At 42.5% G+C, this 15,498-nt stretch overlaps 1 protein-coding gene across 1 annotated transcript in view; it reads left to right on the top strand.

Moving 5' to 3' along the window:
- Nucleotides 1-15,498, top strand: part of LOC311099200 (thymocyte selection-associated high mobility group box protein TOX-like) — a 54,385-nt gene extending 38,887 nt beyond the window's left edge. The window contains exons 5-10 of the mRNA XM_084139880.1: nucleotides 5,313-5,564; nucleotides 6,663-6,887; nucleotides 8,188-8,268; nucleotides 8,532-8,960; nucleotides 14,177-14,319; nucleotides 14,729-15,498. Coding sequence (XP_083996006.1) covers nucleotides 5,313-5,564; nucleotides 6,663-6,887; nucleotides 8,188-8,268; nucleotides 8,532-8,960; nucleotides 14,177-14,319; nucleotides 14,729-14,765 — 1,167 coding nt within the window. The 3' untranslated portion in view covers nucleotides 14,766-15,498. The remainder of the gene's footprint in view (nucleotides 1-5,312; nucleotides 5,565-6,662; nucleotides 6,888-8,187; nucleotides 8,269-8,531; nucleotides 8,961-14,176; nucleotides 14,320-14,728) is intronic.

The raw sequence follows: 15,498 nt of genomic DNA, 5'->3' as shown, positions 1-15,498 counted from the left end.
ATTTGGATGAAACCAGATCAAAGTAGGATGACCAAAGTATACAAAATTACTGTAGCTGATCATAAAGTTACTGGCCCACTCACTTGAATACAGAAGGCGGGATTATTAAGGGCTTCATGTTACATTTGTATTTTAGTCAACGCTCTTACAGAAGCAATTAGGGTTAAGTGCCTTGCTCAAGGGCACATTGACAGATTTTTCACCTAGCCAGCTTTAGGATTTGAACCAGCGACCTTATGGTTACTGGCCAAATACTCTTAACTGCTAGGCTACCTGCCGCCCCATCACATAAAGCCCCTCATTTTAATACACCAATGGTAACATCTTGTTCTCTTACCTAATTTAAATAAGTACCACCTTGTAACTATCATCACAGAAAGTGTGTTCGCAGAAGGGTGTGGTTTACATAGCTAGCTAGATAGTCTACTGTTGCCAAAATGTGACTTGTGTCAGCAAATATAATTACAGGTTTCCCCTTTCATCTGTGTCTGGTGTTAGCTACTTACTGGCTAGCAGAGGAGGTTGGTGGGAGGAGCTATAGGAGGATAGGCTCATTGTAATGGCTGGAATGGAATTAATGGAACGGAATAAAAAGTGCTGTTCATATGTTTGATGTGTTTGATACCGTTCCATTTATTCCATTCCAACCATTACAATGAGCCTGTCCTCCTATAGCTCCTCCCACCAGCCTCCTCTGCGGCCTAGTTAGGACTTCAGCCAGCATGGAACAAAAGGGGGGAAGCATCGTTCAAAACTCTGACGCAGTTGTCATGTCAACACATCTGTCAGTGCTGCTGCGAACTGCAACAGAAGAGACATGCCAAACTGAAGATGTATAAAAACTATTGACATCATTGATAGGCATTATTTATGAACATATATACTCCCCTACATATTGTGTCATTTTGGAGTCACTTTTATTTTAAATAAGAACAGAATATGGTTCTGAGCACTTCTACATTAATATGGATGCTACCATGATTACGGATAATCATGAATGAATTGTGAATAATGATGAGTTACAGAGACATAAATATTATACCTACCAAAAAATTATCACTCATCATTATTCACGATTCATTCATGATTATCCGTAATAATGGTAGCATGCACATTAATATAGATGGGTTCAGAAACATATTCTATTGTTATTTACAATAAAAGTGACTCCAAAATGACAATACATTATTTACCATTCATTTCTATTGGGCACAAAATAATCCGAAACACAACCAAAACAAACTGCAAATGCATCCAACAAGTTTGTAGAGTCACAAGCTTGATGTAGTCATTGCGTGCTAGGAATATGGGACCAAATACTAAACTTTTGACTAAATGTAATACACTATAAGTGAATTTGTCCAAATACGTGCATTCATATCTAAATGGTAAATTAGATATGTATGAAAATACCCTCAAATAAAAGGTGACGTTCTGTACTGTTGCCTCATATAAAGCATTTGATCTAAAATTAAAAGTTTTGGCTACACTGTCCAAAAAAATAAATATTATTGGTGATGTTTTGGTCACTCAAAAGGCTATTTTACATTGCAATCAGAATCACTGTGCGGGACCTTTAATGATTTCCAAGTCTGGCCATCTCAGCCTATTTTCCACTTTAAGCTAACTTTAAGCTAATCTTAGCTACCACCATATTATGTTTCACATTCACTTGGTAGCTAAAACACTTCAAAACGTGAGTGTTTTCTATTGCTCAGCATTTATAAATTACTTTTACTAAAAGGAAACAGGAGCTCGGATAGGATGACTTGCCGGCTGAAAGATTCCCCAGATTAACAAAGGGCATTTTGTTCCCGTTCACCTTAATGTTCTCACAGAACATCCATTTAGAGTGGCTATGAATTATGGTTGCCAGGCAACGGGGTCGAGAGCTTGTTGCCACGGCGAGGAATGAAAGAGGCTGGTGGATTCTATTGGTCTGGGGCATTAGCCTCCAATGGAATAGAGAGGATCCTTCCATGTCTTCTTCTATACATTTAGCCTTCATTCTCTCAGTCTCTGGCCATTCATTGTTATTAAGCACCGATAGTTGATTATAATGAACTCCATTTGATTAAGTGTTAGATTAATAAAGAAATAGTCTAAGAGAAATTCACTTCTGCTGATGTGATTTTTTCACAGAAACTGGGGACAAAAGCAATGTATCTTTTAACCTTTTAAATTGGGAAGATATTCAGAAAAATTCTGGTTCTGGGAAAACGATGTAGGTCTACAGATAAGTTGTTTCATTTCTTCTTAGTTTTAAATTGACTAAATTACTACCTCAACCCAAATTTAAATTTTTTGCTTTTTACCAGCATTCCACTACCACCAATTTCCTGTTCGTAAGGCACTAACTTGCAGTTTTTTCCATAGAAATCCACCCACATGTTATTGTATCAATAACTTATCTGTAGGCCTACATCATTTCCCCAGAACCAGAACACTGCTTTTATCCACAGTTTCTGTGAAAAAAATCACATCTGCAGAAGTGAATTTCCCTTAAGACGATTTCCCTATTAATCTAACACTTACTCAAATAGAGTTCATTATAATCAACTATCTGTGCTTAATAACAATAAATGGCCAGAGACCATACCATAAGGTATGGATTGTTACAGACAGACAGAGATAAAATAATCATTGGTATCCATTCATATTAGTATCATAATGATGACCTGGCTTGTGACTCACATCTCTGATACTTCTGAAAGTTCGCCCACGTCACCATGGAGATTAGGCTGTTTTCCACTGTTACTGGCGGTTACCAAATGGCCCAACACCAAATCACACTCCCCTCCCTGTTTTAGTTACAACCACATCACACTTTGGCCTTGATGCATGCCCTATCTGGCTGTACCAACAGTCACACATCTGTATAGGGAGAGGTGGTGTTCAGTGGGTGAGCTGCTGTAAGGGGAAAGATTGGGTAGCCTGGGTACCAGTCTGCTTTAGCCACCTTGTCATGTTTGGCATGACAACAGCAACACAAAACTGACCTTAGATCAGTATGTTGAATTGGATTTTATTGATTAAAATAATCCTTATAAAATCATGTTAAATATTGGATGCGCTATATAGATGATTGCTTTATGTTCTGGATGGGTTCCGATAATTAAATTACATTAATTTCGTAACTACATTAACTCTAGAGTACAATCAATTTCCTTCACTATGGAAAATAACATTAACTCTATACATTTCTTAGATGTACTTGTTACAAAGAAGGGACAATCTCTAAGTAGTACAGTTTACAGAAAACCTACAGATAAAAATACTGTATTGACAGCTGCTAGTTATCACCCACTCCCCCTAAAAATAGGTTTACCAGTAAGCCAACTTCATGGACTGTGTCGCATCTGTGACACAGAGGAAGAATTTGATAGACAATCAAATTCCCTCCTTGAGCGTTTTCGCTTGAGAGGATACCCCGATACCTGGCTTGATAAATCTCAATAATAAGTTCAGAGTTTGAACAGAAGCCAGTTACTTAATAAATCCCAACAAAAACAGAATAAACAGTTTTCTGTAAACTATATACTTACTTTCAATGATAGCCGTAATGGCATCAAGTCTATTGCCAATAAACATTGGCACATATTATCATCAGACTCCTCTTTAAATTCTGCCTTCCAGACTTCACCTTTATTCACATATAAATGATCATGAAATCTATCAAACATATTGGTTAAATCAGATGTGGTCAGAAGAGAGTAAAGAGGCCTTCATAAAGGATGCTTCTCCTGTAGATATTGTACCTCTTGTAGAACCATAAGGAAATGTTCTAACTTAGCATGCCCTCAGACTTCTAGGACCTATGAGATAAAGTCATGTATAACTGGCACTACTAAAGGAGTTATTTATATGTTACAGTGTTCTTGTAATAAGATTTATATTGGAGAAACATCCTCGCCTTGAAAGTACGCCTTGGAGAACATAAATGCACTGTTAGACGTCAAGATATCACCTCGCCAGTTGCGAGACACTTTATAGAACAAAATCATTCTATTAATGAATTGCGTTGCGTCGGGATCGAAAAAGTTCATCCACCATGTAGAGGTGGTGATAATGATAACAAATTACTCCAAAGAGAAGCCATGTGGATATATAAATTAAATTCTCTATCTCCACACGGTTTAAACGAATAATTAGATTTCACCTCCTTCCTATAAGCCAAATTTAGACTGTTATACAAGAACACTGTCCATATCAGATTTTGCATATCGTTTATGAGTTGGCCCCACATATTTATGAACGGCTGTGCCTGATATCCTTTGTGGTGGGCTGTCTCATGAATTGATATGATGTATTTAGGTGAGCGGACACCTGGGGCAGTTGATTTGTGAGTTGCCATTCGTGCCCACTCCCATACCCTATAATTCTGTATTTCTTTGTGACTCATTTGTAAGAAGGTAGACCAGAAAAGCCACATCCCTGATTGGAAGATGAGTGGCAACCCTGATTAGAAGCACCTGCTGCTTATCTGTTGTTCTTTACAAATGCTGTTTTGAATTAAAATACAATTGTACCTATCCCTGATGCAGTGAAAATAATTAAAAACATTGAATAATGAAGTAAGCTTTATGCAACATATTTTTGAGTGTGAACCCATTACACCTTTTTGTTTGACTGAATTTGCGGGTTTAACGCACCAGCCAAGTTTGTGGGAGAGCGCGATGGTTCTCTTTTGATCAGTATGTATGACCAACCTCAAGAGGTCATGGTGATGATATAAGCTGCTCTACTTAGTTCCCTGACTTTCATTGAAGCAGAAAAAAACAGCGAGTGAGGTGTCTCGCTTCCTCTTCCGTCTCTGATATAAGGGGTTAAGGTGTTAGTTAGCTGGAAGGGATGGATGGGGTTAATTCTCTGTAGATTATACAGTTAACAGGAGTCACCTGTCCTGGTGTTGATGTGAGCCCCTCCTCCCAAGCCTCACCTGTCGGGGACATTGTGTAGGACATTGTGTCAGGGACAATAGCAGGCGTGAGGCGTTGCTCAGGTCACCTGTCAGTCCCTATGGTAGCAGGTGACCTGGCCACGCTCAGGGAGGGAGGGGCCACACTGAGTGGGGCTATTCAATCAAAACCAAATAGACCAACATGACATTGTTCTTGTGCTGAAGGATGCAAGTTGGGATCAGTCAAGGTTGAAACAATGTTCAGTGTGTGAAGGAAAAGGAGTGAGTATATGTGTAAATGAGCAGATGTTTCAAGAGCGTTTCTAAGAGTAGGTTAACCATTGTCAAGAGTAACATTATTGTATGCCATTTTATTGCCATGTAAAAACAAATCTACACTGTTTTTTGTCAGATGCAACAAATGGTCAACTCCGATTCCCGGTACAGCAGCCATCAGCCAATGGAAGCGCTCAGACCCAGGAGCCAATCAGGCATGGGACATCAGAGTCAGCTGACCACTATCAACCAATCACAACTCAACGCCCAGTTGGGACTGAGCGGGAACAACGGTACCCATAATTCCCCATCTCCTCCTGGAAGCAAGTCGGCCACACCCTCTCCTTCTAGTTCCGTACATGAGGATGACAATGATGAATCAATAAAGGTGAGCAAAGGGATGGATACGCACAAACACACACACAAACACACACACACACACACACACACAGAGAGAGAGAGAGAACCGACACACACGCAAACACATGCACACGCACAAAACAACTAACTTCCTTATTATACAGCCACCCACCCACACACACCCACACACACACGCACAAAACAACTAACTTCCTTATTATACAGCCACCCCCACACACACACATGCCCACATACACATGCACGCACGCACATACACACACATACACCTATTTGTATAAGTCTGAGTCATCTGTAACCTTTGCGCCGTTGCATTTGTTTACCCTTTCCCTTGGAGGATGAAGTCACAGTGGAGAGCTGCTATCTTAATGCTTATGTGATTGCTCATACAATGGTGCCATTTGCCATGCAGATACAACACTATATGGAAATCAAACCAAAGGGTACTTTTCCCAAACACCGTTGCCATATTCCACACCCATATTTCCACCGTATGTTTTAACTGCAAATAACAATCCTTTGGAAAATGAAACTATTTCAATATTTTATGTGCCCCTCTGGAAAAATCCTCATGTTTAATTTAGTGGAGTATAAAATCTAATGCGGTCAACATTTCAGAAATGTGCACTGCGCTATTCAGAGTTATGGCTATTTCTGTGTTTCCAGTATAAAGCCATTTCTAAACATATTCATAAAATGATGGATAAATGTAGTCTTGTACTACCATCTGTCAAGGTCTTTTCATAAAGATACCATTTCTATTTGTTTGTAAACTCTCACACTCAGGGTCATGTTCATTATCTCACAAAGAAAACAAATTGTTTTAAACAGTACATTCCTATTGGACAAGATCAGCTAAATAGACCTAAATATTTATGAATGTTCTGGAAAATGTTAGGAAGGATATACAGTCTGCATTTTAAATAGTGCACTGAGTTTTAAGGAAAAACTCTGGGCCAGTGTACTGTACATAGCATATCCACTATTAAAGTCCATTCTGATCTATTTAAACAATCAACACTCACTCTTAACTCAATCCCTCTACACACACTCTTCCCTCTCCAGAAGCACATTTAGTCTGACCATCTCTTCCTTCTCTCTTCATCAGGCAGAGAAGCGACCGGCAGCGGTCGATACTCCCAAAAAGCCCAAGACCCCCAAGAAGAAGAAGAAGAAGGACCCCAACGAACCCTCAAAGCCAGTTTCTGCCTACGCCCTGTTCTTCAGAGACACCCAGGCAGCCATTAAGGGCTCCAACCCCAATGCTACCTTCGGAGAGGTATCCAAGATAGTGGCCTCCATGTGGGATGGCCTTGGAGAGGAACAGAAACAGGTACGACACCTATAGTACAATGCATCCTCATACCTCCTCAGACCTCTTCATATACAGTTCCTTGTTAGACTTCATTAGACAGGATAGATTAGAATATGCACTGAGTATACCAAACTTTAGGAACACCTTCCTAATATTGAGTTGCAGCCCCTTTTGCCCTCAGAACAGCCTCAATTCGTCAGGGCATGCACTCTACAAGGTGTCGAAAAGCGTTCCACAGGGATGCTGGGCCATGTTGACTCCAATGCTTCCCACAGTTGTGTCAAGTTGGCTGGATGTCCTTTGGGTGGTGGACCATTCTTGATGCACACTGGAAACTGTTGAGCGTGAAAAACCCAGCAGAGTTGCAGTTCTTTACATAAACTGGTGCGCCTGGCACCTACCACCATACCCCGTTCAAAGGCACTTCAATATTTTGTCTTGCCCATTCACCCTCTGAATGGCACACATACACAATCCATGTCTCAATTGTCTCAAGACTTTAAAAAACGTATTTAACCTGTCTCCTCCCCTTCATCTACACTGATTGAAGTGGATTTAACAAGTGGCATCAATAAGGGATCATAGCTTTCACCTGGATTCACCTGGTCAGTCTATGTCATGGAAAGAGCAGGTGTCTTATTGTTTTGTATACTCAGTGTATTAGATTAAAAAATAGTAGAATATAACTTTATTGTCCTCACAAAATTAGGGAGAAAAAGTTTATAAAAACCCCAACATTAAATCCTTTTCACGGTTTCACAGTATAAATAGCTAGTGGCTCTCCCTGGTCCTGTGGCTCTGCTACTGTGGATGCTACTGTGTGTTTTGACTTACAAATGGACTCTTGACTAAAGCAAATGGAAGAGAAAGCTTTTACATATTTATTCTAGTACGCACTGTGCTATTGTCCTATTACACACACACACTCTCATGCAAACACACACACCTCCAGTTGGGCGTAGAGCAGCACACAGAGAGGAGCGTCGCAGTGAAGGTGGAGGAGGATGTCTGTCTGAGGACAGAACAGTGTACTTCCTGGAGAGAGAACAGCAACAGCTTGGAGGACAAACAGACAGACAGACAGGCAGACAGACAAAAACAGACAGATGGATGGATTGTGAGAGGAACAATCTAGTTCTATATACATTGGAAACCTTTTGAGTATTATTTAGATGCACCCAACTACAGCTGTGATGCTTTATTAAGCATCATAATAGCTTCATAGTACATAAACACTAACCCTGGTAGATGGGTTTCTTTCTAGGAATGAAGTAGTTTGGCAACTGAAGTACAATGTTTACTGTTCTGTCTTTTATAGGTGTACAAAAAGAAGACGGAGACTGCCAAGAAGGAATACCTGAAGCAGCTGGCAGCATACAGAGCAAGCCTGGTCTCACAGGTAGGTACCAGTACCAGACATAACCTGGGAATAATTATTCATAAGGGCTGTAGTCAGTTGACTCTCTATGACTCTTATAAGGTAACACTGTTGTGCTCTGTCTCTCCCTCTTCCATCTCTCGCTTTCCCATCTCTGTCTTTCCTTCTCCTTCGCCCTTCTTTCTTTCTCTATCCTCTCTCTCTCTTTATCTCTTACTCCCTCCCTCCCACCCTCCCTCCCACCCTCTCTCTCTCCCTCCCACCATGTGGCTCCCTCCCTCCAGAGTTACAATGAGCCAGGTGAGGTCAAAGTGTCCCAGGCCTCCTCCATGCTGGGGCCCAAGCCCCCTGTGTTCCCCGGATCAGGCCAGCAGCACCCCCACCCCCATCACTCCCACCCCAGCCTCTACATGAGCCACCCCTACCACCACCAGAGCCACCACCCCCACCCCCACCACCAGCAACAACAGACCCAGCAGCACCAGGCCGGCCTCAGCCCCCACCTGTCCCCCCTCCAAGGTATCTCCCGGGGGGTGGCTCCCCGGCCCAGTGGACCCCATTCAGGTGGAGTGTCTCTGGGCAGCATGGCGGCGGTATCCCCCCCTCCCTTCCAGATCAGCCCGCCGCTCCACTCCCACTCCCACCTAGGAATGCACCACCAGCAACAGCTCGGAGGACACCCGCTGTCTCTGCACTCACCCTCAATGGGACAGGTGAGTTGAACAGACACACACACACACACGCCCAAATGCATACAAACACACTTATGGCCCAGGTGAGTTCAACACACGCAAAACACACTCTCAGGTGCACACACACTTATTATGAATATTGTGGTTATACACTCAGACATGGTCACCTACAATGTACAGCTACACACACTTTACACATACATGCATACATGATGCAAGCACATGAAATGGAGAGTGTGAGGGGTGTGTGAATGTATGATGGGTATGTATGTTATAGACCAGTGGTTCTCAACTAGTTTTAATAATAATAATAAGCCATTTAGCAGACGCTTTTATCCAAAGCAACTTACAGTCATGCGTGCATACATTTTTGTGTATGGGTGGTCCCGGGGATCGAACCCACTACCTTGGCGTTACAAGCGCCGTGCTCTACCAGCTGAGCTACAGCGGGACTCAAATTGAACCAGGTTTTCTCAGTGGCGATTCAATATTCGCATCGTGATTTTTTGTTGTTGCCAAAATGCAATCAGGAAAACTATGTTTAATTCTATTTTGATAGTAAATGTACCAATTATATGACAAAGGAACAACAGTTCCACCTTTTTCATTGTCAGTAATTCCATGTTTCCCATATTCTTGATGAAGAATGTTAAGCTCACTGGTTTGAGACCACAACATCAACCAAACCCGCTAAATAGCGCTGCTAATACCTCTATATTGAAAATAATGTGATTGAAGAAAAACAGTTCAGAGGTGAAATTATTTAAAAATATCGGTTCATTTTCACTTCTACACACTTTCTACCTGGTTTTAGTCGTTTAAGTTCAGACTGGAGTATTTTTCATAAAAAGTTAGTAAATAAATGTTTTATGTATTTATTTACTCAGACACGTTCAAAACCCACCAGTTGAGAATCACTGTTATAGATGATTAATTTCCATGTTATTTCCAGTTATATATGGTCCCTTCATGATGTTCCTTCAGTGCCAGAGATTGAGGGCAAGCTAGGATGTATTCATATCTGCCAGCCTAATACTGTACATTCAAATTACACACGCACACACACACACACACACACACACACACACACACACACACACACACACACACACACACACACTCTCACTCTCTCTCTCTCTATCCCTCTCTTTTCCTTTCTCTCAAAAACACAACTCCCCTACACACACACACACACACAGACAAACACAGACACAACCCCCCCACACACACACACACACACATAGCCACACACACACAATCCCCCATTTTCCATTTTCTCCCAGTAATAAACAAATGCATTAGGCTGAGGATGTTATATAAGGTCACCAACAGCAGCACATTGAGATTGATGAATGCATCAGTGGTGGAGACAAAACGCCAGGCAGGCAGGGCTATCTGATGAAGCCAGTCTAGCAGACAGGACAGGACACATACACAGGAAATGAGATGAGTTCTCTGTAGGGGCTAGTCAACAACGCAGATTGGAAAAAGGGAAGTGGACCTCTCTCTCTCTCTCTCTCTCTCTCTGGACCTTAGAGTTATATATAGAGTACAAGAATGCAAACTGTACATATGTCCTCAGAATTGTAGTTAAAAAGCAACTGACCCCTTCAGAGGTTACATCACCCATCCGTTTCTATACACAAAAACACCAAGATTCGCTGCCTAACTAATGCAACAGACATTTTGTGCATTGTCCTGAGAAAATGAAACAACAACAAATAAAAAAAATCAACAACCACAGAAGAGATGTCCAAGAGAGGGCAGTGTGTAATATTAGATGTTACTACAGGATCAGCCTTACTCCCTGTACAATCTAACATGACCCACTGTCCATTCCCTTTGGTGTACTATAGGGTGGTGTCATTTGAGAGGGACATTAGTTTGATAAGAGGACCATGTTATCAGGTATCAACGGGACCAGGTCGTTATGGAAACAGGTATCCAGGGGAACAGGTGACATACCTCTTCAGTGAGAGAGAACACTCACCTCCTGATCTCCTGAGCGTGGTACTTAGAATGAGTAACAAAACAATGGTTTGTGGGAGATTCTAGGTAAAGGCTAAAGGTGTTGGGGTGAATGATAGTTTTCTATGCCACTCACTTCCTAGACGAGTTAAATCAATATGGAGGCTCCTCAGCCTATCCAAGTAGTTAGACTGTGTCCTACCACTCTCACCTGTCCAATGTGTGCAGGTGACTTAACCTTCTTAGAAGATAGAACATAAAGGTAGCATGTTTATACTGTACACAAAAAGGTGCTATCTAGAACCTAAAAGGGTTCTTCGGCTGTCCCCACAGGAGAACCCTTCAAAGAACCCTTTTTGGTTCCAGGTAGAACCCTTTCAACAGAGGCTTCTACATGGAACCCAAAAAGGTTCTACCTGGAACCAAAAACGGTTCACCTATGGGGACAGCCGAGGAACCCCTTTGGAACCCTTTTTTCTAAGAGTTTAGCTTTGACATTGAAGACTTGAGGTACAGTATTCACTAAGCATGTGGGAATCGTAGTTTTTTTTTTTTTATAAGAGAAGGAACTGCCATTTATCTCCTCTCAGCAGGCAAATGAAGTGTTGCTGATCGAAAAAAAAAAAATAGAGGGGGAGGAGGGTGTAGAAGGGTGCCTCAGTCTTCATACAGATTAGAATATGAATTAGTCTGAAGTCCAATTTTAGATGCTTGTATGGGGCTGCCTGTATGTCTGTGTCAGTCCATGGAGAAAAGGGGGGAAGAATAGTTAAACAGAGGTTTGGGTTTGGTTGCTACTAAGCCCCCAGCGCTCAGATCCCTCTTTTATTGGGGACTTTTAAATCCCGCGGGGAGTAATAATCCTCCCTCGCTCAATTTTGCATATTTTGTTAGGGGGAAGAAGAAGAAAAAACGCCAGGGCCCAAACTTTTTCCCTTAGTTAAGAGAGTAGGGAAAGGGGGGAGGATGAGGGGGAGGAGGGAAGGGGGGGTGGGAAAGAGAGAGAGAGAGAGATACAAAAGGGGCAGATGGGGCCTTTGTGATGGAGTGAAGGAGAAGAATTTGTGGAACAATGCCTGAATAGGTGGGAGTCGGAGGAGGGGGAAAGAGAACTCAGCCACCTGCTGTCCCCTCTCTTTCAGAGCAGAGCTCGCAGCGTAGCGGGCAGATTAACTTCCCTTTCATAGAGTAGTCTCTCTCTCTCTCTCTCTGTCTTTCTCTCTATCTCTCTGTCTCTCTCTGTGTCTTTCTCTCTGTCTGTCTTTCTCTCTCTCTGTCTTTCTCTCTATCTCTCTGTCTCTCTCTGTGTCTTTCTCTCTGTCTGTCTTTCTCTGTCTCTATTTCTCTCTCTCCCCCTCTCCTCTATCTCTCCCACTGCTCCCTCCCTCCCCCAATAAAAAAAAGAAAAACCCTTCAAGAAACCCCAACATTAAAATGTCTGCTCGCCTAATTAAAATAACTACTCCTTTTTTACTCCCCATCTTCCGTCTCTCCCGCTTCCCCAGCTAGTTAGGGTCTACCCCCAGCTAGTACACTCTCAGGTCTACCACTGACCCGCTATAGGGAAGCTCAGTCCAATAACCAATTCCAACAATGACGATGCACTCATGAGTCATCGTGTCTTGACAGTTATCCACAAGCTAGCTGATCTGTTGCTCTTACACATCACTGCATGTGACTTGTATTGGCTGTTACTGTTTTTTTTTGTCAGAGACATCAGTGTCATGGGAATTGCGTGCTATGGACTCAGACTCCATAACCACCTGTGAGATTCTAACCATCTGTATGTAAATGCAAGGCGCTCATCCTCTAGTCTCCAAGTCTGGTTTTTGACTGACATTAGAGTCATAGAATTCAATAGAATGCGTCTCCTGTGCCTCTTCTACCATTTATTATGAATAGACTGATTTGTAACTCATCCATGACCAAGATGGCTGCCATTATCGACACATTCTAAAGTCTATTCCTTAGTCCACTGGTCATTTTATGTACACTAGTATGTGGACACCTGCTCATAGAACATCTCACTCCAAAATCATGGGCATTAATATTGAGTTGGTCCCCCCTTTGCTGCTACAACAGCCTCCACTCTTCTGGGAAGGCTTTCCACTAGATGTTGGAACATTGCTGCGGGGACTTGCTTCCATTCAGCCACAAGAGCATTAGTGAGGTCGGGCACTGATGTTGGGCGTTTAGACCTGGCTCGCAGTCGGCATTCCAATTCATCCCAAAGGTGTTCGATGGAGTTGAGGACAGGGTTCTGCACAGGCCAATCAAGTTCTTCCACACTGATTTCGACAAACCATTTCTGTATGGACCTCGCTTTGTGCACGGGGGCATTGTCATGCTGAAACAGGAAAGGGCCTTCCCCAAACTGTTGCCACAAAGTTGGAAACACAGAATCGTCTAGAATGTCATTGTACTGTATGCTGTAGCATTAAGATTTCCCTTCACTTGAACTAAGGGGCCTAGCCCAAACCATGAAAAACAGCATTAGACCATTATTCCTCCTCCACCAAACTCTACAGTGGCACTATGCATTGGGGCAGGTAGCATTCTCCTGGCATCCGCCAAACCCAGATTAGTCCGTCGGACTGCCAGATGGTGAAGCGTGATTCATCTCACCAGAGAACGCGTGTCCACTGCTCCAGAGTCAAATGGCGGCGAGCTTTACACCACTCCAGCTGGCGCTTGGCATTGCGCATGGTGATCTTTGGCTTGTGTGCGGCTGCTCGGCCATGGAAACCCATTTCATGAAGCTCCCGACGACCAGTTCTTGTGCTAACGTTGCTTCCAGAGGCAGTTTGGAACCCGGTAGTGAGTGTTGCAACCGAGAACAGACGATTTTTACGCGCTACGCGCTTCAGCACTCGGCGGTCCCGTTCTATGAGCTTGTGTGGCCTACCATTTCGTGGCTGAGCCGTTGTTGCTCCTAGACATTTCCACTTCATAATAACAGCACTTACAGTTGACCGGGGCAGCTCTAGCAGGGCAGAAATTTGACAATGACTTGTTGGAAAGGTGGCATCATATGACGGTGCCACGATGAAAGTCATTGAGCTCTTCATTCCACTGCCAATGTTTGTCTATGGAGATTGCATGGCTGTGTGCTCGATTTTTTACACCGGTCAGCAACGGGTGTGGCTGAAATAGCCGAATCCACTAATTTGAAGGGGTGTCCACATACTAGTGTATCTCTATGAGTAGAATAACACGGATAACACTGGAAAACATGGAATCTAAGGGTCTTTTTTCTTTTTGTTTTCCAGGGATTCCCTCTCCAGTCAGAATTCCAAAACATGCTCAACTCGTCCGGTGGGCAGGGACTGTCCCCATCCATGGACTACAGACAGGTGTGTCGGAATGGGCCCAGCCAGCACCTCGACTGGACCAGCGAATACTGTGGCAATGGGTATAAATACTCATCCTTATTATATAGTATGACAAAACAGAATGGAGAAACATAGCAGATATGAGAGTAGGAATGGAGTTTATGCTCAGTATGACCTTTAAGGACGGTTTCCCAGAAATAGAGGAAGCCCAGTTATGGACTAAGAAGTACTTTGAATTTCTCAATTTTCTCAAGCTTTGTATTACAGGAGTAGGCTTAATCCTTGTCCAGGAAACTAGCCCTTTATGTATTGGTTAAACGTCTGTTAATTAGAACAAATGATTTTGTTTCACTCTTCCAGTCTGAACCCAAGTTGCAATTAATCAAACTTACTCTATTTTAAATGTGTTTCATAACATATGTTAAGAAACATTGATTGATTATTATTAATTATTATTTGTCATTGTTCCTCCCTCTTACCTTCCTTCAGAGCTCTTCAGAGAGACAAGACTCTGTTCCTGACCTGATCTGACCTCTAACCTCTACACACCTCCACTCAACCACCCCAGGACCGGATCGCAACCAGACCCGGTCCACATTCGGTCCCATTCTGCATTCACTGAACCAAGGCATGATTGTCCACTCCCCCAGTAGAAACTCCTTGACCACCACCCCCCACTCTGGCTGAACCATCTGACCACCTGAACGTCACTCAAAAACAAGAAAGGCATAAGCACATATTGCAAAACATCCATATTTTGATATTTGTGGTTCTTTATGTTCTACCTTGAAAATAATCATACTGATGTCATGAGTGGGTTTCAGATAGTTTTGTAACACACACCCTCCCCTGATATTAGATAAAAATGTCAAGTTTAAAGTTCTGGACTTTAAATGTTGTATGGCCATAAAGGCACAAAGAAAATGTGTTCAAAGAGGTGAACGAATAGGCAGCACTGTCCTATCTACTGATGTGTCATTGGATCGTTACTGATATATCGTTGGATTGTGTTTTGAGGAAGACAAGCTGATGACCATTGTTGATCATGACCATTGTTCAAATCCCAGAAGTTAATTTAGCACTTAGGGTCTTTTGGGTCATTTTTTTTCCACACATAGCCAGATGTAAACCAAAACCCCAAACTAACTGACTTTTTGAAAGGAAAGACAAGATAGGTTTTATCCTTTCAAAGAAATTAACAAAGAACACGTATTATATTTCTATCACTCTTTCCCTCTCTCTCTCTCTCTCTCTCTCTC

This window comes from Coregonus lavaretus (genome assembly GCF_964263955.1).
Source record: "Coregonus lavaretus genome assembly, chromosome: 23".
Classification (NCBI taxonomy): domain Eukaryota; kingdom Metazoa; phylum Chordata; class Actinopteri; order Salmoniformes; family Salmonidae; genus Coregonus; species Coregonus lavaretus.
Note: the sequence above shows the minus strand (reverse complement) of the source record. Positions and strands in the feature narration are given on the sequence as shown.